Source organism: Stenella coeruleoalba (assembly GCF_951394435.1).
Source record: "Stenella coeruleoalba genome assembly, chromosome: X".
In the NCBI taxonomy this organism is placed as follows: domain Eukaryota; kingdom Metazoa; phylum Chordata; class Mammalia; order Artiodactyla; family Delphinidae; genus Stenella; species Stenella coeruleoalba.
The window spans coordinates 108,333,428-108,358,904 of NC_137152.1; the positions used below are offsets into that span (position 1 = coordinate 108,333,428).

General features: G+C 42.6%; 1 protein-coding gene across 1 annotated transcript in view; it reads right to left on the minus strand.

Moving 5' to 3' along the window:
* Positions 1 to 434: 434 nt before the first annotated feature.
* Positions 435 to 25,477, minus strand: part of GPC4 (glypican 4) — a 109,354-nt gene continuing 84,311 nt past the window's right edge. Inside the window, exons 3-9 of the mRNA XM_079910555.1 lie at positions 23,080 to 23,471; positions 10,224 to 10,389; positions 4,917 to 5,047; positions 4,677 to 4,823; positions 3,948 to 4,084; positions 3,110 to 3,285; positions 435 to 3,011 (exon numbers count right to left, since the gene is read on the minus strand). Coding sequence (XP_079766681.1) covers positions 2,809 to 3,011; positions 3,110 to 3,285; positions 3,948 to 4,084; positions 4,677 to 4,823; positions 4,917 to 5,047; positions 10,224 to 10,389; positions 23,080 to 23,471 — 1,352 coding nt within the window. The 3' untranslated portion in view covers positions 435 to 2,808. The remainder of the gene's footprint in view (positions 3,012 to 3,109; positions 3,286 to 3,947; positions 4,085 to 4,676; positions 4,824 to 4,916; positions 5,048 to 10,223; positions 10,390 to 23,079; positions 23,472 to 25,477) is intronic.

The following is a 25,477-nucleotide window of genomic DNA, read 5'->3' on the forward strand; positions in this document are numbered from 1 at the left end:
GGTTCTGTCATCGCATATGATACATTTTACTTCAAAAATTTAACTGTTAATTTTCGTAAAAAATTACCTGCAAACTGTTAGGTTTCTAACACTCAGGAACTAAAGTTCAAAAATTTAAGTCAATTGTTTGTATGGTTTTATCAAAATCATAGGTGCTAATTACTGACTTTTTGAAATAAAGTACAAATCTAAGGTGTCGTAAAATGTTGTTTCTTACGGTACAGATGAGAAACGACTTTGTAAAGCACGAACCCTTCACGTGCTATTAACTGAGGCTTTGGAAAAGTAAGGTCTCCTCACAAAGCTTTTTTCTACCTCATACGCTAAACTCTTAGGTTTTAAAATATTCAACTTGCCTTTATTCCTGTTTTGGGGAGGGTGTGGGGGTGTGAGCCTGCCAGCTGGTTAGAAGCCAAGAGTTATCCAGTCAGACCTGAGTGGAAAAGTCTAGGATTTGTTTATTTCATATTCAAGTTCAAAAGCAAGAGACAATTTAAATAATAACAGAGTAACAGGAAAAAAAATGCAAAGAAAGAAAACAAATCAGTTAGACTCCAGAAGAACCTTCAAGAATATTTAATTCGGAAAATGTTATTGGTTTCGAGAACTTGACTGAAAGAAAACAGCTGGGCAGAGTTCAAGGTTTTAAATTAAAAAACAATCTAACAAAGTCTATGGGGATAACTCTTTGAGCCACATTTTGGAGACCAGATTCATTTCTACCAAGTAAAAATAATAGCAGTCTAAGCTAAAAAGGAAATTCCTCACAACTGAGGTAGTTACTAAGTATCAGCACATTTTCCAAGTTCTCACAAGGCAGCTTAGCTATTTACAATCAATTTTTCCTCATACATAAATGGAGCGCCTTTTCAATTTTATGTCTTCTGTGATTTGTTTAAAAAATAAAAGAACAAAACACTTATACACACCAGCCAGAATATGCCTATTTTATTAACATCATGCTTTAATAAATAACTGGCTACTTCTAATAAAATTAAGCCTCTGTTGACAACAGCCCCCAATATTCCATTTTGTCCATTCTACAGAATTTGGTGTAAAAAGTTGAAGGAAATGTAGACCCTGAGCTATCAAGTAATTATGTTTCAATATAAAAATAGAGAATTACTCTTACAACTGAAGATTAAACAATAACACAAACAACCTCTCTGTGGGTTTCAGCTTCCGTGGAATTGGTTGGGATCTTAATGGCTGTCTAAAGCAGGAAGAGACTTGCAGAGCGTGATTCTTTCTGAAGACTTCTGGGAACTCTTTTTAACGTAGTTTTGTTACATTCTCATAGTTTTATGGGCTGCCATTTGGTAAGGACTCAAGGAAAGAAAGGGCTCCAAAGGGGCCAAGGCAGTGCTTACTTACTCTTTGGCCTGGGACAAGAGATAATGGCCTTTGCCCGTTCACCCGAGCGGCTAAAGGTCATCACTAAGATGTGGTCTTCTCAGCTCTACCTACTCCGACTCCTTCCCCGCCCCCCGCCAAATCCTGACAACACATGAAAAACAATCTGGACGCTCAGATCTCCCCAAGTGGGCTGCTTGCCTGATAGGGTAGCACACAGCTGTGAACCATGCATGGCAAGACCCTTGCCTTTCCGATCAGACGGGGCTGGGAGAGAAAAAGACTCAAATAAGACACCTTAAATCTCTTTTTTAAAAAAAAAAAAAACCCTGGGATCCAAAAACAAACACAAATACACCTGCTCGGACGAAAACTTTGCTTGAGTGTTGATAGTTACTCCCTGAGCCCAGGCTGTACCCCAGTTCTGGCTAGCCCCCAGACAGCTCCCTCTATATGACCGGGGCTGAAATCTGCAACAAGAAGGACCAAATGAGATTGTTGGGATATCAATTCAAGGAGGGTCAAGTGTGGACATGAAGACCAGCAAACGGTGGGCGTGCTCACTTGCCTGGATAAAAAAACCAAACCAAACCAAACCCACCCCCAAACTAAGTGTGAACAGGTGATAACTACGATATCCTGCATGCCTTATATCTTTCGAGGGAGAATGCAACAGGAATCTTCTAGATGGACTACACTTTAAGCGGCTTCAAGAAATGGACCTGTGATCTTAGTTTATACAATCCAACTCAACCAAAATGGGTAGTCTGCAGTCTCTTCCAGTCACCAGCTATAAATGAAGTATAACCTTCTTCTTGTATTGATGTTCGAATACAACCTGACAAGTGACTCAGAAGCCCCCTTGCGCCTTCACATTCTGTCCTAACTTAATAAACATTTTTAAAATGACCTCCTCTTCTCTCCAGATAAGGCAACTAAAAACAACAGGGATAAATGGCAATTTTACTGCTTGTTGGGCTTTTTCTTTTAATAAGGTAACATGATAAATAAAACCTGCTTCTGTACAGCTATTGAATATTTCAGAGATACGTACATGTTACATGCCAAGAAAGGACCCTGGTTTTCTTGTAAGAAACAAGGTGAGACCGTATTGAAGAAGAAAAAAAAAACCCACAAACAAACAGAACAAAAACAAAAAAAAACAAACAAACAGAGTGATAAAAATCACAAATGCACAACTAACTACAGTTCTGTACCTACACTGTTAGCCACATTTAACATGATTCTGAGGAAGCAGGACCGACCTTACGTACAAATCCCCTTTTCCCGCAAAACTGAATGAAAAAACAAAGTCAGCATCTTTTAAACCAGTGGCCACATAGTAAAAACTGTACATTGTTGTCCATTCATTTAAAAAGCAAAGTCACTAGGATGGTATAAAAGTGATAACCGGTGCCTTTTTGATGATGAACACTTCTTCTCTAAGGTTGAGAATTATCTCCATTCTCCCTGCATAACCAGGGACAAGATGCAGAAGACAGTGAGGAGGTAGGGCCGGGCCCCAGCGGGGACCCCAGCGCTGCTGGCTTTATCGCTGACGCTCTTCCCAGAGTGGTCAGTTGCGTTATACTCAAACTCCGAAGGGCACTGCTGATACTCACATCCGCTTCCACTTCCTTCTCCACTGCTCTCATCACCTATTTTTGAAAAAAAAACAATGGAATAGAGATTTCACTCCGCTGCTTCTCATCACAAGGTATATAACAATTTGTCCTTTAGAAGCACAAATGCTTACTGATATCAAAGAAGTCCACATCATTCCCATTATAAGCATTCTTCATTTTACTGGTCATAACTCGAAGGGCCATGATTTGACGAAGGATCAGTATGTCCGGTTTGCTGGTGTCAACCTGGACCTCCGGATTATTGCCCTGGTTGGCTAATCCGTTTCCTGTCACTGCAAACAGGTACCTGCAATGAGGAATGACCCCATTCACATGATCAGTAAAACAAAAAGTTACAGAAGACAGTCAAAGATTCCTGCCTAGGTTCTAGCATTTTCCACGGAGTGCAATGAAATGCAAGTGCTTGCCTTCCGAATAACTTGAATCTCTCCTTTTCCTGGGTATACATTATGTTTCTCCAATCTGACTGTGACCTTTTTTGAAAACTACCCATTTCGTGGAGGTTGGTGGGTCAGAGTGAAGTGGGTACTTGTCTAACTTACTGAGTATGTAGGGGAGGGACACAGAGCATCGTCAAGTAAGAGAATGAGACCCTTGGAGAACTGGTACTTTATGAGGCCAGGCCATCGAGCACAGGACCACAGGTATAAAACATTAAAAATAATGACACTATTAAAACCGCTCAATCCCTCATTGCAGCTGTAACACCAGCTTATAACCACTGTCACAAACCTTTGACCCAGAACTCTTTGCAAGTAGCTGGGGGCCTTCCTGACACTTCTACAGCAGAGCCAATTCCTAAGAATGTCTAGAAGCCTTCCATGTTGTTGCCACCTACTTGTGAAATGCTTCATGCTGCCTCGACTAAACAACTGAGCAAACCTTCTCTGAAAGGTCTCCGGGCATCTAGGAAGGGAGAGATTGCACACCCGTTCGATGGAGGCTAACCTGCTTTTGCCTTTTCCATTCCAGCAGTCATCCTCATTGCCGTTTCCTGCAGCCATCCTCTCATCGTTGCAGACGTTACTAGGAAGAGAGGACCAGAACTTCTTGGCCTGCTTCAGTTTCTCCTTGACATCAGTAACCTCATTAAGAAAGAGAGAAAAAGAGACCTCTGTAAAACCCCCAAACCCACCTCCACATGTGCCCTTTTCATCACTGTAAAGTATCTCAGAGTCTCTCCGTAGTCAGAAGAGAAAAATGCAGATCACACTGATATGTAAAATGTATAAAATCACCCAAAGAATTAACAGGTGAAATAGAAGCTCTGTGAAAACAATGTTGCCTAGTGCCTAGATCCACCGTCCATTCTCGCTCTCCATTAGAACCGCCATCTGAGGCCCACCGGGTCTCACACCCCGGAGATACACTGATACGACACAGTCTCTTCTCGCGGGCTTTTATAACTCAGGATCCAACCTACGTGTTACCCACACTGTGAAACAAAAGGCAGGTGTTCAGATATGCCTCGGCACACCCCATTTGTTAGCCTACGGATGAAATTTCTGAGCTAGGGAATCAAAGAGGCAGATTCACTGACATCCCTGTGCAAAGTTGCTGGAAAACTTTCACTTGAAAAGACCCAACAGTTGGAAGCGTCCCAAATAAAGATGCATTTGGAGCAAATGTTTTCAGTTCTTTGTCATTAAACACGGCCATTCCTGCCAAAGTGCTCACCAGTCGGTCCAAACTAGTGCCAGCTGCTGTGGTTGGGCGCTCCTCGGGGTGAAAGGGTCTGAAGCGGGCACTGAAGGCACTTTCAGAGATGGAACGGGAAATCCGACCAGCTGGGAGAGGCTTAGGGGGTCCACATCCCTGGAAAACCTGTATTGGCATAAGTGTGGTCACGTGATGGAAGTGACATCGCAGGCTGGAGCGGGCCCCGTCCTCTCCTTTCCAGGACCCGGCCTTCCTTACCTTCTGAGACACCTGCACGCTGTTCTCCTGCATGTTCATAATAGCATCCGAAATCTTCACATCGATGGGATCCATGACCGATTCAATGTTGAAAGGACCCTCTAACCTCTCGGCCACCATCAGCATAGCATCTAACATGAGGTTTGGGGCAGAACAATACAGCATACAAAGGAAATCATTAGCTTGGCCTTGAGTGATCAGTCTGATTACTTTACTGTCTTTGATTCCCTTGGGTGGGGTGGGGGGGGGTGCTGGGGGGGGAGGGCGAGGCATGATCATCATTAATTCATGCTTTTAGATCTATTTCTATGACACAGAACTTCATTCAGTCAGTATGTACCACTAGCTCTCTAGAGTGTGAAGTGACCAGACGAAGGCTTTATTCCACAGCGAGGAAACCCAATCGGGAACCTTCTAACACACTGATTATTCATCCCTCCACGTGTCAGTGGCTGTCGTTGTACGGCTCTGAGCTAGCTCCCAGCTGACAAACCTAAGGCTGGAAGCAGAATAACATTCCCGTTCTCCCAGAGACCTCCACGGATCTTCTCATTTCATGTTCCATTTACAAGCGTCAAAAACATAAATCAGTTCGAATCCCGGCATACCAATTCTTTTCTTTCATTTTTTAAATGAAACCCTCTCAGATCCTTGAGTGCACAGTTAGAAAATACAAATGAAAGTGCTCCTAGGAACTCTAATGATCTTTCAAATAATGACATTTTGAGAAATGCAATTTTTGTATTAAGATAAACTTCCCATTTCAAATACAAGGGCCTTGAGTTATTTTAAAGCAAAAACATGTACTTTTTTTTTTTTTTTTTTTTTGGTGGTACATGGGCCTCTCACTGTTGCGGCCTCTCCTGTTGCGGAGCACAGGCTCCGGACGCGCAGGCTCAGCGGCCATGGCTCACGGGCCCAGCCGCTCCGCGGCATGTGGGATCTTCCCGGACCGGGGCACGAACCCACGCCCCCTGCATCGGCAGGCGGACTCTCAACCACTGCGCCACCAGGGAAGCCCTGTACCTCTTTTTATTCAAATGAAAAGACAACCCAAGACAGGGCACAAAATCCATGTGTTCACAATATGAGTCTTCACTAATTACTCTGGAAATCACTTTTTCATTTTGGAGGAGTCTAGAATTTTTTAGGACACATTGAATCTCTTAAATGAAAAGCACTGTATGGGTTTTCTTGTCATCCATGGTTCTTGGGATTATGCGATTTAGTATTTTTCCCTGATACTTATTGTGTAAAATTAGAAGAAATTGGAAAGGTAATCTCCAAATGAGAAAAAGGATGCCTCATTCATGACACGCAGTGAACTTTTAAACTTGTTCTTTCCCCTTAAAGGAGAGTTAGTCTCACATTCTCCACAGCCTTCAGGTAGTCCAAGGACAGCTGCCAGAAAGAAGGGCGAGTTTCTAGAAGATGGTGTGTCTCTCTCAAAGCGCAGGCCACAGCTGAACTTCTACCCGAGCTCGCTGGGAAAGGAGTTCTGGCATCAGCAGATCAGTGAACCCAAATCTGGTCAGCGACCTTTCACCTTCCCCCGAGAACAAATGCAACCCAACATTTTAAAGCACGGGCTCATTTCTTTCAACTACAGTTCCGATGTCACAAACCACGAATAGATGTCCGTGCAATGCAATATTTTTGAAAGTCATAACAAATGAAGTTTCAGGTTGCATTGTGGCAAGCGCCAATAAACTGACACTTCCAACCTCTAAGGAAAGGCTGCCAGCATGAATATACCATTGTGCTCGAGGAGAGGAAAAATGCGTTTGATGTGCTAGCAAAAGGGGACTTTTGTAAACAAGTGGCGCACAACCTAAACGTGTTCATCATTGTCGAAGCGTCAGGGCTGCCACGTCCAGAGAGCACATGCCTTCAGAGCCGAGAAGGAGTTGCTGGCTCCAGAGAAAAATGTTATGAAGGGACAGACCATAAACATCTCAAACACAGAGGTTTCAACAGGAAGGAAACGGCGCACCTCGTCACTACTTATTCCCCTAGTGGCAAGGAAAGGCCAGATCGTGAACGTGTTCGTGTGTTCGTGAAAGGGAACATAAACCCCAATTCTTCTGGCTGTTTGGTGTCTTTGTCAACTCCAGGCCTGCCGGCTGTGCACAAGGCCCTGGGAAGGGAGAGGGGCCGGGCCCTTGTCGCGCCGCTGCCATGGCGTTGCACGTCCCCAGAGACTGAAGAATGCGAGCGAGGCTGTGGTCCGCCTGGAGGCTGCAACCCGGGAGCCAAAGCCGCCCCTCAGCCCCAGGGCAAGTCCTGCCTGGCTATCCAGTGGGCGCCTCCATAGAAGCGGACGGCCCTGATGAGAAGCCCCGAGAGGAGTCCCACGATGGCTGGTCCGGTGTTGTTGCTTCTGATGGATCTAGGCTGCAGGTCTCCCTTTGCGGGGTATCTGACCGGCTCCTGCCTCTTGCCAGGAACTGGCTGACGTCCCAGCCGGCAATCCCGACCCCCTCATACTAAATTCCCAGTGGCAGCAAACATGGGATGTTCATAAGGGTGGCCAGGAGCCAGATGAATGTTACCACGATGGCAGTATGCGACGGACAGCAAGGTGCACCTACCCGTAATTTATGATTTCCCAGAAACTGACTTTCGTGGTGGTGGTGGTGGTGGGAGTATTTTTCAAAAAGAAGGTTTCCTGTAACCAACCTCTTACGAAGCCAAGTCCAAGGTGTTTTGACTATTCGGATCCACCTTGATAAAGCTGGACGACAGTTTAATAGGTACAGTTCAAGAGAGGGACACGAGGGCTCGGCAGCAAGAAGGCAGAGTTGGAAAACTCATCCTTAGTCTCTTCAAAGGGTCTAGTCCAACTGCAGGAGTTTAGTGCTCAGGACACGCCCCCCGCCACCCGGGCAACAAAGCAGCCCCTTCTCACTAGAGAAAGCGATTCCTCTTGCACTGTGCCGCCGATAATCAGAAACCCAATCTTCAGCCTCGCGACCCGACTGGATGAACAAAAGGCAGTTTCCCGACTTAACCCCAACATCTGATGTAAAGAAGTGGGGAAAAAATCCCTTGCCCATTCATTAACTGCAGTCATTTTAAGGGGGGGAAAATTCCTTGCAAAGAAAAAAAAAAGAACTTATGGTAAAGGTATGTAAATTGGGACTGAATTCTATAACCACAGAGCAAATTAAACCCTTGTGAAAATCCACGAAAAAGCACTGGAGATTAACAATGTCTATTACTCCTGGCCTTTTATATCAGCTTATTAGAAATAAATAATAAAACACCCATTAAAAATGAAGCTTAGATATAATTATATTCCTCCTCCCTCCAGAAAGCATCACTTAAAATAACTGAAGAAAATTGATTCTGAAATCCTACCAATTTCCACTTGGGTTGAATTTTTGTTTCATCAAAGATAACAAATGTAATTTGTAAAACACACAGCGAGAATAGTGGCAGCAAGGGAAGTCCTCCTTGATTTGGAGTACCTGGTTGAAGACGTTAATTAAGCAAGCCAGAGTATGGTTTTAATATGGACCTGCAGACTCTTGGAAAAAATATGTAGAAGAATTTGTATTTTAAGACGAGTTTCTGAGTTATAGTTTCTGTCAGACACATTAGAAGAACAGAATAGTGTACCTCATTCCTGATATGCCTGTAGAAAAGTTACCCAAACTAGATCATTGTCACCAGACATTGTTGCTACTGTATAGCAAACGCTACAGCTCTGCCCAGAGAACTAGTGCATTAGATGTTACAGGGGAAAGCGAAAAGGCAAACCATCTTGTTGTTTAAAAATGAATTTAGCAAAAGTGAGCTGCAAACTTGACATTTGGGGTGGGGGTGAGAGTGGGATTAAAAAAGAGAGGAAGAAAAAAACTTTTCAACTTTAGATCTAGAAACGCCATGGGCTTATTATTTCCATGGGAAATATTTTCCGGCAACAATTTCTCCCATGGCTTCTTTCTGGGCATGATGGGCCATTTGTGCGTGTGTGTGTTGACTGGTCTTATGCCTTCCCTTTCATGGGATTCGGCTTTTCTGTGTGTGGAAGATTTTTTCAGGTCTTCTAGCTTTGAGCTATTTAGGCTACAATTGTGCCGAAGCGTTTGATATTCACATCTTTTTTTTTCCCTTGTGTCAGTGTTCTCAAGAATCTGTTGGAGCCAATTTATTGATGCACTTTCGGAGTTAATATGGTAATCAGCTCTCATGCAGACTAAACAGCATTCCCCGGCTCCAATCCCCGCATTCCCCTCCCCCAAAAAACCCTCAGCAAATTGCGTACATGTTCCCATGATGTGGACAAGTAAGTGAAAAATAGGTGCTTACAAAGACACTCAAATTCTACAATTACGTAAATGTGGCTGGGTATGGGAGAAAAACCTGAGTTTGTTTTGGGGTGCTGATAGTACGTGGGTGAAGCCCCACCACCACTAGCAGCTTCAACAACTGCGACTAACATTCCGGGATTCCCATTATGCATTAAGCAGGCATCGAGGGAGTCGATGACTGGATATTTCAATCATCCATAATTTGTCCCTTCCCACATAATTAACATTCTTAGAAACAGGCCACTTTACTTCCATTGGTGTCTGGGTTCCCAGTAATGGTTTTCTAAGTTTTAGGTGTAGACGAGAACATTGACCTCTAAAATTATCAGGACAAAAGTCCTTCCATTCTCACCAGAGCAGCCTGTGATTGTTAAATCTCTACAGAAACATAACCCTTACATTTCCACAATCAGATTGCACCTGATCCAAATACCCAACGGGTATCTGGCCGTTTGCAGATTTGGTTGCAATGTAACAGATATAACATTTGAAAAGCCGCTTTCACAGCTCAGTGGTGGCTGTACTCCAGCATTTACATGGATACCAGCCTATGATGCAGAACTAAAACTGACCTTTAGGGGGAAAATGTCAAAAAATCACTTTCTTGTTATTAAAAGTTGGTATTCGCTGCGTCTAATGTCTGTCTAATGTCTTCGGAAATGCCACCATTAGTTCAAGGCAACATTTACCTGTAGAGTGGTGTGAACTTTGAGTACAGTTAGAACTCTGGCAAACACTACATAACGAACAGAAATTTCATCACTGACAATTAAAACATTCCTTAGGGAATTCCCTGGCGGTCCGGTGGTTAGGACTCTGCGCTTTCATTGCCAGGGCCTGGGTTCAATCCCTGGTCGGGGAACTAAGATCCCGCAAGCCACGTGGCGTGGCCAAAAAAAAAATTTTTTTTAATTAAAAAATAAATAAAACATTCCTTGTGGCAGAAGCTTAGCAATCAATAGCAACAGAAATACATTAATCGCCTGCTCACCTATGAAATTGTTCCACTCGAAATCAAGATCCCCTTGGTTGGCCAAACAGCCTCTCATGATGTTGGAGCAGTAGTTGTAACAGGGTTTCACAGTCACGAGACCTTGGCAGTGGGAGCAGTAGATCATCTTCAACAGGGCATGGGTACACTGGGCTGTGGGATTTACCTAATTGGGAGAAGAAAAAACAACAGTGGGGCAAAGATAGACACAGCAATTGCAAGTCTATCAAGTTGACTTTGAAGGCTTGGCCATGAACTTCCCTTAAGAATGAGTCGTGATGGGTCACATTTAGCAGGCCTGGCTTGCTTCCTGAAGAGCAAAATTAGATAAAGAAAAGGGGTATGCTGGGAAGAAGGTGGAGGTAGGGATGAACACTGAATTACCTTAAACAACAAAGTTGCATATCACACACAGACTCAACTACTCGCACTCATTTTAAACGGCTCAACGATTTCAAAGTCCTTTTACGAATAAATTTCCAGGATCACCGTAAGACGCAGTAGTAGAGGTGGTCTTTACCTGCCCGCCATCCATGGCCAGCTGTGGCCTCTCCCATCACCGTGTTTGCCTTCCCAGACTGGAACTCAAGCACATCTTCTCTTCAGACACATTGACTACAAGACTGCCCTTTCACACGTAAGCCCCCAGTCGTTTAGAAGGGTACCTCGTGTGTACTCCCTTCTGTGCCAACAGCTGCACAGAAGACAAAATTAATGTATCCTACAGGGAAGAATGTGAATAAATTTGAACCTGGGGTTCTGTGAAGGCCGTCCAGGCTTGGGAGCAGTATAGCATAGAGTGCTCAGGGAACACTTGATGAAGAGGTGGGACTTCAGTTAAATTCTGAAGAAGGGGTTGGATTGATTTATTTATTTTTAAAATTTTCATTAAAGTAGAGTTGGTTTACAATGCTGTGTTTAATTTCTGCTGTACAGCAAAGTGACTCATATTTATATTCTTTTTCCTATTCTTTTCCATTATGATTTATCACAGGACATTGACTATAGTTCCCTGTGCTGTATAATAGGATCCTGTTGTTTATCCATCCTACATATAATAGTTTGCATCCGCTAATCAGAAGGGGTTGGATTTCAATGATCAGATGAAGGGAGAACATCGCCGTTAGGAAGAATGAAATGAACAAAAGCATACATGGTACTGAGCAGACCGTGGAATCTTAGAACGGGGTTGAGGAATTATGGGAAATAAGGTTGGCTGAGTACAGGAAGGGCTGTGTATGTGACCGGACAGTAAAGGGGATTGAAAACCAGGCAGAAATCAAGACACCATATGGCAGGACACAGGGAGCTACTGAAAGTTCACGAGCAAAGGAAGAGGCAAGGATGAAGGCGGCACCGAAGACGGATTGGGCTAGGCGTCCTCTATAGAGAAATGAGACTTGGTTTCATCTTTCTTCAACTGTTTGGCCTTTCAATTGCACTTCTATAGGGTGCAATTGTCTTGGGCATAGAAGAGCCGATCCCATCCTGTCACTCATTTCCATCAATGCTTAGAAAGGATCATGGCCAGGATCACAAGCTGGCAGCTCCCCAAGAGTTCCTGTGTTGTCATTCTCTCTGCGCCACCCTCCCCTTTTGGAGTCAATATCAGAGGATTAGTGCATTCCTCTCTATCAGTACCAACCAGCTCTGCAAACAGAGACTTCTGAAAGCAGATACCACCGCAGGGAACAGAAGCTGGGATGCAGGGCAGTCCAGCAGTGCACTTCACCTGCTCTGGAGCGTAACTTTGGATACCACTTATCAACAGTAGCCTTAGGGACAGGAATGGGAGATTAGCACCATCAGAAGAAAAACTTCACACTGTTAGGCTCCTATCTGATGTATACACACACACCCTCTTATCTCAAACAGAACTCTAGCCTAAAAGGGGGAGGTACATCCAACAGGACGGTAGTTGTATACACCGAAGTCAGGGTTCCCTGCGAACAATTAGGACTTTTCCACAGTTTTAACCAGTGCCAAATGTTTTCCTAGGCAGTAAATTAGTCCTTTTAACTATGTATTAACGTACAGTAAAATCTTGGCTAAACAATGCCCTGGAGGAATAGCCGATCTGGATAGCTAGGTTTCCTGGACAGCAACAAGAGCATGCCTTTAAAGTCACAGAGAGTTAGGACTTTGATACTTTCCCACCCCCTCACTGGACAGAGGAACAAACAAACAGGCCTGGAGAGAGGAGGTGGCCAGACATTCATAGAAGTTGGAAGGGGCCCTAGAGATCACCGAGTACAGCTCTCACATTTGAGGGATGAGAAAACCAAAGCCAAAGAGAATAACTGACTTGTGGGCAGCCACCTCACTGCATATGACTCCAGCACTGCACCTTAGCAAACACTGAAACGACTGCCCACATATATCATGTGTCCCTGCCTCTTTAAACTGAATTTATGAAACTCGAATCTTAAGCATCGGTAGTTTTCTGCTTTATCTTAAATTAGGTTCCACATTGGTGAGATTGCCAAAATGGCTGGATTCTGGAGAGGTAAAGAGTTATTATGAAAATGCCTGTGAAAACCAGGTTAGCGCATGGCGTTTTTTTATGATGATGCTTATCAGGAAACAATGATTCGTGCGAGAAAACAATGTAAAAAGTTAACATGTCAACAAGCAGTTACTGAGCACCTACTATGTGCCAGGGATTATTCTGGAATGCATTTGTGATTAGGTAGCAAGGCAAGTAGGAATTTCTAGACTATGGGATCTGTCCTAGAAAACACAAAGAAATTTCCAAATGGTGTAGACCTTTTGGAAATAAGCAAAAATTTTAAACTCCACAACTGTGCTCGAGAAACGCTTTTGGCCAAAGAAGTCCTTTCCCTTTCTTTCTCTTTTTTAACTCTACGATGGGGTTCACTACATCCTTGGTTCAACTGTAAGTCAAATCATTTATGCAGTAGGCCTTACAGGAGTATCCTAAAATAGGTTGCTGGAGCCTCAAGTTTTAAAAGAGAGACCAAACCAAATGACACAGTAGAGTTTTATTAAAGGAAGATTATGAAGCTGGGTTTGGCGGAGTTTTTCCATTTCATTCTTTGGCTAAGTACGGGCTCATGTTCTGCACATGATTTGTTGTGTAACTACCAAAAATGATCACAAGGAACTCAGCAATAACATGCTATGGAAACACTAAATAATACCAGAACTGGGGAAGTTATAAGAAAACCGGGATGAGAAAGGACATATGAAATACCAAAGTTAGAGAAAATCTGTCTTTCGTCTCACAACCACTGATCAGACTACCATGCAGTGTTTTTTACATGAAGGGAATTCAGAACCTGGGAAATAAACCCCTTGTGTGGGATAAAGTAGAAAGACAAAGGCTTTTAAAACAGTCATGAGAACTAAAGAAATAGGGGTCCCCTGCAATGCTCACTCCCCCAGAAGAAGTGATGAGACTACCCCCCAGGTCTTGGGTCCCCATTCTCACTGACCTGACCAAGTTCAGGATGGTGAACACAGAGTACTAAGGCCCAGCTCTCCTTTCTGACTCTGGACTACCCCAGTGGGCAAACAAAATGGCTGTCTCTCTTTTGGAATCGTCTATGGCTTCTCGGTAAAGAGCCATGTAGGTTGGTCAACAAGCCAAAGGAATACTATTGCACTGGGAAGAAAAAGCCTAATAGTATACAGTACTTCAATTTAAATTCTCCTGTGGAGTTTCTGGTAAAATCTAGCATCTCCTTGATCCAGTGATGGCTCTCGCTGTCACGTCATGATATACCAGGCCCTCAAGGGTACTCCATTACAAGCTCTCGACGGTCTCTCCACCATGCCAGGGGCAAACCTTTCACCCGAAAGCAGATATAATAGTAGACGAAGTCATACTGTGTTCTGGGGATTTAATAATTTTGAATATAAATTCAACTTCACTCACATTCTACTCCCTCGTAACACTCAAAATCAATCACTTCTCTCAAGTCCTCAAATAACTTAGTTACTGAAATAATTTATACCAGAAGACCCAAGACTCAGTGGTAGATCATGCCACATGGGGATTAACAAAATGGGCAACCATGTTCTAAGACCTTGCTTTAATCCTCACTTACGTACTGATTCTCTATGGCATGCCGTGCCACTTAAAATGATCAATCCGATTATTCCTTTGGGTCACAGGTCTTGACTAATGTTTGATATGTTTTCCTTTTATTTAGAAGGGTCTGTTGAGCCCAGATGTGACTTCCAGAATCCTTGGGGCTGGGGGAGGAGTCGGGTAGGGGTTAATTATGGTTGCTTTTATAAAAGTCAGATTTTTCGGACCTCACTTAGCAATTCAAAAGTATTTCTCAAAATGATATTTAGAAAAAACAGGAAAAGGAAAACTGTACACACTTCCCTTCCTCCTTTGAACCACTGACATAAAGAATGGGTTAATGGTCTCAGACAGAAAATGCTTATTCAGTTTCTATGGTTTCATGATCATGAAGGTCATGATGTTAATACTGAAGAGAAAAATATTCTGTTCGATGTCAGAATTAATTTTCTACTGACAGCTTTTATTGGACTTTATTGCTTTATATGATATAGAGTACTTACTATGTGCCAGGCTCCGTTCTAAGTACTTTATATGTATTAAATCATTTAAGCTTCAAAATAATCATAGGAGATGAGTATTATTATTTTGTTTCACAGATGAGGAAACAGAGGCCTAAAGAGATTAAGGGACAAACACAACAGCTTCCAGTAGATGGCCAAGATTTGAAATGGGGCAGTTTTGTCCTAGAGCAGGTACACTCAATTTCCTTGACGTATATCTTTTGAGTGCCAGACTATCGGAACCTTAAGGGCAGCACATGGGGCTGGTCCTCCTGCATAGCTCGCAGATCTAACATAGGGTATCCACACACAGTGAATACCTCAGCTCTGGGGTTGGATATTTTCTAGTGAGAATTTGCAGGTTTCAAATTTATTGACCAAATGAATCAGTTTTTATGTTGATGGGCAAGTTAGGATGCAACTGTTCTACATGGAACGATATCTGACTGGACAACTATGGATGAGATGACGGATTTTTAAATAATTTTAATAATAATTTTAATAATTTTTAATAATGACTTATGCACTCAATGCACTCAGTAGCCACAACTACTGAGCCTATGTGCCACAAGTACTGAAACCCATGCTACAGGGATGAGAAAAAAAAATATTCACCAGAGGTAGACACAACTCAAAAGCTCAAGTAAACACTGCTGGACACGAAGAGAAAAGAGGTTACTGGAACAAAACAGGAAACTATATATTTTGCCAAAGTTTTAACAGTTTGAAAAACTTGCAGCTAAATGTAGCAGAGATGATCAATTTCTACTAGAACGTGGCATATTATTTATATAAGGGAAAGGTTTTGACATTAATTACAGAAGAATGAGATGGCTTGATTTGTTTACTTTGGGGGACCAGTATGATAGAAAGGGAACATCATCTGGACTCGATATTCCTTTATTAACTCAAATCAAAATCAATCTGAGTTATTGAGCATAATGACAATACATTAATAGTCAACTTCCAAGCCTTATGAAATCCTTCAAGACTGACTAAGGTGTTTCTAAATGGTAAGGTAACAAGGAATTTAGATCTTAGGAGCTAGTCTATGTTTCATGGTAAAAGTCAGTGGAGGGGGAGGGGTCCTCATTTCCTTTTTAACTTATTAAGACTCTTTTAAAAATACTCATTCCTGCGTTCCTCAGGGTATAAATTTAACGTGACATCTGCACTCCATTTCTGCTATAAAATGCCTTTGCAGAAAAGTCCTTTTCTCTGCAAAGACTCTCTTAATATAGATTGGGACTTTCTACCAAATAACCTGCATTTTCCAAACACCACATTAAAAACTACTGCAAGCCGCCTGAAAAAAGAGAAATCCTGGAACAGAACTCTTCACACAGCCTGGATCTCATTTCAGTAATTCAGAATGAGCCTTCAGCCACATTACACAGTGATGGCAGTCAACATGCGGCACTCAAGTTAGAAACACATTTCCTTCTAGTTTCTTCCAGTTCCTAACATACATTCACTACAACATTTTTCCCCTGCACTGCCAATAGTACCAAACAAACAGAAAGGGTCTAGATTTTTATCTGTTCTTGGTAACATAAGCACCCAACAAAAATAACAGGAAATCGTTCCCCAAATTATGGTCAAAGAAAGAGATAGGGGGACTATCAAAGAAAGAGATAGGGGACTTCCCTGGTGGTGCAGTGGTTAAGAATCCACCTGCCAATGCAGGGGACACAGGTTCGATCCCTGGTCTGGGAAGATCCCACATGCCGCAGAGCAACTAAGCCCGTGCACCACAACTACTGAGGCTGTGCTCTAGAGCCTGTGAGCCACAACTACTGAGCCTGTGTGCCACAACTACTGAAACCCATGCGCCTAGAGCCCGTGCTCTTCAACAAGAGAGGCCACCGCTCGCCGCAACCGGAGAAAGCCTGCGCACAGCAATGAAGACGCAACACAGCCTGAAATAAAGAAAATTTTAAAAAGAAAAAAAGAAGAAGAAAAAGATAGGGAACCCAAACATGCTGTGAGATGTGAAGGGTATATTCAACAACTTCCCAACTCGGTTTGATTTCAATACACAAACGTGCTAAGAAAGAAGGTGGAGATTCTCCTATGTCCCTGATAATAGGATTTTAAACACATAACAAAACATATAAAATAAGCTAGGATTCATTCAGGGATATTTGGAGCCACACTGTAGCTGAAACTGCATAAATGCTTGAAAATAAGTCTTGTGTTTTAAATTAGACTCAGTTATGATAAGTTGAAGCATCATTGTATCCGCCCCCTTGTAGAGGGCTCTATTATTGTTTTGAGAGTATTCAGTCCTTGACATTTCCCACACCCCTACCTTCCCCATGTCTCCACCCCTGTATGTATTATAGTGTATAGAATATATATATATACATACACATATATATATATATCCCACCTTCCTCTTTGCAATTCTAGTCTTTAAGGTTGCGTGTGAAAAAGAATATTAAATGTTGAATACCTATCTACACTTAAAAGCTTTTTGTATTGCTCATTTTTAAAAATAGACATAATGATTTGGGGAAATGGTAAGCTAATTTGTGTAGTACTCTTGTAGGTGTCGGGGCATTGCGAATAGACAACAATGAAGGGGGATCAATGGAAATCATTTTCAAGGCAGGACAGTCATTTAGACATCACAAGGCTAAGGCACCGATTTCTAATTACAGTCCCCGGAGTTTGGGGTTGGGGTATAGACACAGCCCCATTATGTCAGTGTTAATTGAAACCATGAGAATGCAACTCTCTTTGGCATAGGAGCTATTAATTTTCACGGTGCATGTAACCACTTGTGCATTTTTGAAAGACCACAACAGACTTCACCCTTCCACGCAAAACTGCTGCTGCTAGCAGGTAAATAAGAAATGTATCATGAACCATGACAAGTAAAGATGGAATAAGTAATACAAAGATGTGTAGCACCAGGGTATTCGTGAACCATCTGTTCCTAATTAAAGGGACTTTTCTGAAGTTTGAATTGCAAAGCTCAATGGAGTAAGCTGAAATCACTGGATGTCTGCGCCCAGAAAAACTGAAGCAAGGCAAGCATACTCCAAGTAAGAGGCGAGTTTCTCCTGAAGTCAGTTAAGCTTGCTGGTGCTAATAGCCTTTAAAAGGTTTAGTGATAATCAAATCATTGCTCAGCAAATAACAGCAACCCTTTTGTTGCAAAAGTAAACTGGAGAAGCAGGGCATCTGCTCATGAAAAGAAAGTGTGAACATCTCTGAGTTAAGTATGCATAACTAGTCCCAAGACCACAATGGTTTTCATAGTTGACTTTAAAGCCTTCTTTGTAGATGAAGTGAGTGAGGTTCTCCACCCTGAAGGGTCTTTTTCAGGCCCAAGGTAATTAATTCTACTGGACACCAAAAGAAGGAATGTATTTCTTGGGTTGCTCCAGTTCCACCCGTCAACTACATTTGGACAACAGTTCCTACATGAAAAAACATTGCTTGGGTCCCCACACTGTTAGAGCTTACTAATTTTTCTCAATCAAATGTAGATTATTTTCAACATGTTCAATTTGAAATATGCTTTTCATAGCCAGATCATTTACTGTCTTCCCCATACCACTATACCTTAAATTAAAATCTCTGTTGAGCTGGTACTCATACTCCAAAAACGAATGTAATGAATATTTTTTCAAATGTGCAAGTATTCCTTTCCAGCCTTCTAAAAAGAAACATTACACTGATGATAGATTTTTACATAATTTGTGCTTTGGCATCTTTAGAAACTGATTTGATGCTTGAGTGTCGTATTACTATGTAATTTAGATATAACTCAACCTAGTGGAAGGGTTTGATTTCAAGTCAGTCCTTAAGTCAAGAAGATGCTCAGCGGTAAAGCAAAACATTATTTTTTAAAGTTATCGATTACAAACACAACATTTAAAATAGTCATATTTCTCCAAAAAAGATATACAGATGGCCAATAGGCACATGAAAAGATGCTCAACATCACTAATTATTAGAGAAATGCAAATCAAAACTACAATGAGGCATCACCTCACACAAGTCAGAATGGCCATCATTAGAAAGTCTACAAATAAAAAATGCTGGAGGGGGTGTGGAGAAAAGGGAACCCTCCTACACTGTTGGTGGGAATGTAAATTAGTGCAGCCACTATGGAAAACAGTATGGAGGTTCGTCAAAAAAAAAAAAAAAAAAAAACCTAAAAATAGTTACCATGTGATCCAAAAATCCCACTCCTGGGCATATATCCAGAAAAACATTCTAATTCAAAAAGATACAGGCACCCCAATGTTCATAGCAGCACTATTTACAATAGCCGGGACATGGAAGCAACCTAAATGTCCATCAACAGACAAATGGCTTAAGAACATGTGGTACGTATATACAATAGAACACTACTCAGCCATAAAAAGAGAATGAAATAATGCCATTTAGAGCAAAATGGATGGACCTAGAGATTATCATATTAAGTCAAGTATGTCAGACAGAGAAAGACAAATACCATATGATAGCACTTTTATATGTAATCTAAAAGATGACACAAATGAACTTATTTACAAAGCAGAAACAGACTCACAGACATAGAAAACAAAATTATGGTTACCAAAGGGGAACGGGGTGGGGGAGGGATAAATTAGGGGTTTGGGATTAAAAGATACACACTACTATATGTAATATGGATAAATAACAAGGTCCTCTGTAGAGCACAGGGAACTATATTCAAATCCTGTGATAAGCCATAATGGAAAAGAATATGAAAAAGTGTGTGTGTGGGTGTGTGTAATGAGAAACTGTACACGAGAAACTAACACAACATTGTAAATCAGCTATAATAAAAAAAATTTAAGTCATAACAGTATTTTCCACTAAACAATTGGCAAGTAATGTTTTACTGAAAGTAAATTGAGCCCTACAGCTTGTATTCATTGTATTCTCATATAACGATGCAAACAACTCTTAGGCAGACATGGGAATACAATGAATATAGAATAGGGATCAATTCTCCAAAACTTTAGGGTCATATTTGGAAATTAACTTTCTCAAACAACTTGACAAAACTAAGGTACACAGAAATTTCTTTCTTGCTTTAAAAAAATTCATACCAGGGCTTCCCTGGTGACGCAGTGGTTGAGAGTCCGCCTGCCGATGCAGGGGACACAGGTTCCTGCCCCGGTCCGGGAAGATCCCACATGCCGTGGAGCGACTGGGCCCGTGAGCCATGGCCGCTGAGCCTGCGCATCTGGAGCCTGTGCTCCGCAACGGGAGAGGCCACAACAGTGAGAGGCCCGCGTACCGCAAAAAAAAAAAAAAAAATTCATACCAAAAGTAACATTGGAAATTGTGATTATTTCCTTATGGGTCACATACTCTTTATTGCACAGGTAAGTAAGGGTGAACAGTCAATCTTATTGATTTGCCACCAATCTTATTGGTGGTGAACCAATCTTATTGGTTCTCAGTTAATTCTGGGAACCATGTCAAGAAGAATGCGATACTGGGAAGCCTCGAGTGTTTATTTACCCTGGGAGGTGGCATAACGTGGACTAGACTTCTAGCCCTCAATCTTTTAACCTGCTTCCTTGGTTCGACCACCACCTTCCCCCTCAAGTTAGGGGTTCTGGAATCTCAGTTCTCTAAAGGGGTCCCAACGGGGCTAAGGGAGGCTAACACCGTGGCAGGCTTGTGTCAGCCTGGTCCTTTTCCCCAGGAATCAACTCAGAGGGGGGATGGTTAATGTAAAGAAACCACTTTCAGACACTTGCAAAGGGTGTTCTAGTCCTTGCTTTTCTCTTTGGCACGCACATAGACGTTCAAAACCACACGGCACGCATGGACTCCCCTGGTGGCGCAGCAGTTAAGAATCCGCCTGCCAATGCAGGGGACGTGGGTTTGATCCCTGGTCCGGGAAGATCCCACATGCCACGGAGCAACGAAGCCCGTGCACCACAACTACTGAGCCTGCACTCTACAGCCTGTGAGCCGCAACTGCTGAACCAGTGCGCCGCAACTACTGAAGCCTGTGCACCTAGAGCATGTGCTCCGCAACAAAGAAGCCACCGCAATGAGAAGCCCGTGCACTGCAACGAACAGTAGCCCCCGCTCGCCGCAACTAGAGAAAGCCCTCGCGCATTAGCGAAGTCCCAATGCAGCTCCCCCGCCCCGCCACCAAAAAAAGAAAAAGCAGCACCTTTCTGCCTATTCAGCTTAGGATAAATGCGAGGAATTGCTGAAGGAGGGCAGATGTGTTAGGGGAACTACAATGTAATTAACTTTGATCTGGATTAACTGTGCATTGTTTAGGGACTCTGACACGAGCATCTCCAAGATTAATAATGGTTGCAGAGGTGGGGGCAGCAGTTCAGGATTCCGACTATTCCTTTAATTATACCCATCACCTCCCTACTTGCTCCCACCCACCCCTCATATGCCCCAACAATTTTTTTTTGTTTTATTTTTTTGCAATTTATGATGAAAATATCAGGAGGAAAAGGAGTGAACAAAAACGTACTGTAATGAATTGTTTCCTGATGGCTTATGGCTGGGAAATGGGAACACACACACACAACTGTAATAATGGAATGCAACCAACAAACTAATACTAACATCTCCCAGTGAGACAGCCAATAAGCACCTAATTTTTAAAATACACAATTCTTTATCTTCACTCTGGTAAATGTAAGATTCCTCGCTAGGGGGACCATGAATCCTGGTCTGCCCATGTTATCTGGGCATAATTGTTTTTAAGCACCTCCTGGTTTGGACAATAAATTATATGGCTACTCTAAATCTGAATGAACTCTCTAAGAAGCCACTGGATTTATATTTTACTGTTAGCATCACTGTCTAGTTTGTATTTTGACCAGTCCTCCAGTCCTCAAAACAACCAAATGGGCTAAAATTTGGCTTTTCCTTTGAGGGCCTAAAGGTAACAGCACTAAGATCAGTCCTGCAAAGATAACTTTGCTCCAGAATATTCTATTTCTTCACTGGCGTTGAGTCACAGAGGGGAGAGGTGCAAAGGCCTTCAAAAGGTTTTCAAATTTCATCTTTTTTGGGGGGTGGGGGGAGTGAAGGGGCCATAGAATCTTTTCCCCCTTGAAATCATGTTCAAAACCCTACTACATACAACTGAGGAAAGCAAAGCTTCCCTGGTGCAGCCAGGAGAGAAAGGCACAGATGCAGAGTCTCGTCCACTAGAAGAACCCTGTGTCTCCCTTATCTCTCCTCAAGGAGGCCCCGGAGGTACCTCGTTAGCTGGCTCCAAAGAACAGTCTGAAAAATACTGGTCTGGTCCAATTCCTCTAATTTACAAATGAGGAAAATGTGGCTCATTTCATTTGCTTTCTCCTGCTAGTACAATTCCATTCTCTTTCCTGGTAATTCTATAAACAAAGCCATTAAGTCAAGAGCAGGTGGTCCACATTAATGGTCATAGAAAGGTCTGTCTTCTAAAGGGCTCTGAGTATACCTTCTAACAAGGAAACGTACAGTAATGGATGTGAAATTCTTTTCTAGACTGTAATTAGCAGGCTCAAACAGAGTCACTCAAAACAACCAAATGTGGAGTCTATCTGTATATGTTTCTTTCTCTGAAGGAGAAGCAGAATAAGAGCTGAAAAGAATATGGAGGTATTAAATCCATGTTTTTGAAAGTTTTTTTGTTTTTTTTTTTTGGCTTCACAGCATGTGGGATCTTAGTTCCAGGACCAGGAATCAAACCCTTACCCCCTGCAGTGGAAGCATGGAGTCTTAACCACTGGATGGCCAAGGTAGTCCCTAAATCCATTTTTAAAATTAAGGTTCCAGGGCTTCCCTGGTGGCGCAGTGGTTGAGAGTCTGCCTGCCAGTGCAGGGGACACGGGTTCGTGCCCTGGTCCGGGAAGATCCCACATGCCGCGGAGCGACTGGGCCCGTGAGCCATGGCCTCGGAGCCTGTGTGTCCGGAGCCCTTGCTCCGCAACGGGAGAGGCCACGACAGTGAGAGGCCCGCGTACTGCAAAAAATAAAAAAATAAAAAAAAAATAAAATTAAGGTTCCAAAGTGAACACGTATCCTGCTTCTAAGAATAGTTACCAAAGAAACCACAGGAAAGAATGATGTTGATACGTGAAGATGTTCATCGCCGTATTGTTTATAGCCACATGATGCACATGTATCAGGACGAAGTGTAGGAGAGAAGAGGGGAGAGAAAGATGAGAAAAGAACAGAAGAAAAAGACGATTGCTATTGAGACAATGGAATTCTACTGACTTATTTTTCCACATCTCCCAAACTTTCTTTTAATGTGAAACAAAAGAAAACAATAACACAGAATGCAAACAGCACTTACCACCGAGACTTTGCTCACTACATCTCTTGCAACTGCTAAGCCCTGAGCAAAAGTGCGGGCTGCTACAAATGCACGAGTGACCTGGAGCTTCAGTTTCCGAGGGACATCTCCAAAGGGCTTCAGCTGCTCCGTGTACTTGCTCACGCACTCCAGATAGTCGTCTGTGAAGTGGTACTGGGAGTTCACTAGGCGGAACATCCGCTCCAGGAGGCGGGCCCAGAAGTCATTCAGCATTTCTTCCAGGTTCACATTTCCTGCCACATAGTAGCGCTTCAACTCTTCGAAGAGATCTTTAAATAGCTCGGAATTTTGCATGTACAAGTGACCATATGTCTTCACAAACATGTCATTCAGGGATTTCTCCGCATTTTCAAGTAGTTCTTTGAAGAATTCTAAAAACAAAACCAAAAAAGAAAGGAAAAAAGAAAGAGTTCTCAGTAATTCAATAACAGAGTGCTTGCTTTTCAGGTAAATCTGAAAACTGGAAAAAAAATCCTGAAATTAAATTGGAAAACATGCTTGTATATAAGGTGGATTTCTCTGGGGGGATTTGGCATCTCTGATCGTTTGTCAATGAAAGGAAACCTGTGTGACAAAGTCACGTGTGTCTATGTCTAAGAGGGGAAAAAATGAAACTTTAAACAGACAACTTCTCAGGACTCCCTCCCTCCCTCCTTTTTCTTATTTAGTCACAAGGTAAACAAAGAACTGGATAAAAATGGATACATAAAGTCTAAAACATGAGGTTTCCTAGAACTTTTTACTATAAGAATCTAAACCAGGGCTTCCCTAGTGGCGCAGTGGTTGAGAGTCCGCCTGCCGATGCAGGGGACACGGGTTCGTGCCCCGGTCTGGGAAGATCCCACATGCCGCGGAGCGGCTGGGTCCGTGAGCCATGGCCGCTGAGCCTGCGCTCCGCAGCGGGAGAGGCCGCAACAGTGAGAGGCCCCCGTACCGCAAAAAAAAAGATTCTAAACCAAAGTGGATAATGCCTCCTCATTGTAACCTGACACCAGGACAGGTGTTTTCAAGACATGCTGTTTACTTAGACATGATTATTTTTTCCTTTTCTCCTCCTTACATCTGCATGACATATAAGAAAACTGCCTGGGAAATGCTTGAGGCCAAGAAACAGAATGAAACAGCACACATAAGCAGGAAAAGAGCTTCTCAGGTGTTCCCTGTGACATTAGTATAAACTGGGATATCCAAGGTGACCTCGGGCTGCTAAAGGATTCATACAGTAAAACCATGAGATTAAGATAACATGGAAAAATAACTGGGAAAAAAAAGAATACCTGTGTTTTTTGGGGTTTTTTCAGATTTACTTTTTGGGCACCGCATACCCACACAGCCTAAATGTTAAAGACTTTACTCTCTTAAATACAAATGTCAAATTAATTTCTCCTGAAGCTTTTCTCAGGGAGTTCCCTGAAGAGAGGAGCTAACAGTCTATCTGCAACATTAATCATTCTTAAAGACTGTCTGGTATAAAAATAAACACCTCATGGTATCAAGTTTATAAGCAGGAAATGTAATAAATACCAAAGCAAAATATAAGGACCACATCAAGAAAGAAGCTGCCTCCAATTGAACATGGAACAGAAAGGAAAATAAGACAATTCCTTCAAAGCCAGAACATTAAGTGATCTTCTCAAGATGCAATAGCGCTACAAAACCATTCTCTACCGTCTGCCTTTTATTTCCTGGGTTTTCTTCAGCGAGAGAAAGGGAAATCCCCATTACAACTGCACAGCCTGGCATTTTTACCAAAGTTCTCTCCCTGGAAGGAGGCCAGAAAGTACATAAGGAGCTAGGGGAATGATAATGAAAAGAGTTACTCAAATCAGGTAGCCGGGAAGGCCTCTGATTCTCTCCAAACCCCAAGTGGTTCTCAAGTGCGCTTCCATGGGCACACACCATCACCACTGGGACACAAGTTCTTGGACCCCACCTTAAACCTACTGGATCAGAAACTCTGGAGGGTGGGACCCAGCCATCTGGCACTCTGCTATACCCCAAAGTTTGAGAAGCAAGACTCTAGCCAATGAAACTTCTCCCATTTTGCCTCTCACTAGCCATCAGCACCAACCTGGCAACTGTGCTGAACGTGGAGCATTCAGGGTAAGGGTAATGTTTTAATTAGAGGAAAATACATTTCCAATAAATTGGGTTTAAAATTTTTTGTTGCATCCTTGGGTGTCATTTCTTAAAGAGGTTTTGGGGATGAATTTTCTTGTGTGGAAAAAAAAAGAGTCCAGATGCAGGCAGCACTTTTCTAGACTTCAAAGTTGTGGAATCTTAGGGCGAGAAAAGACCTTAAATGTCATCTGGTCCACTTCCCGTACTGTCCTTGAATCACTAGCGTCCTTGCCAAGTGGTGCTGGCTTTCACATAC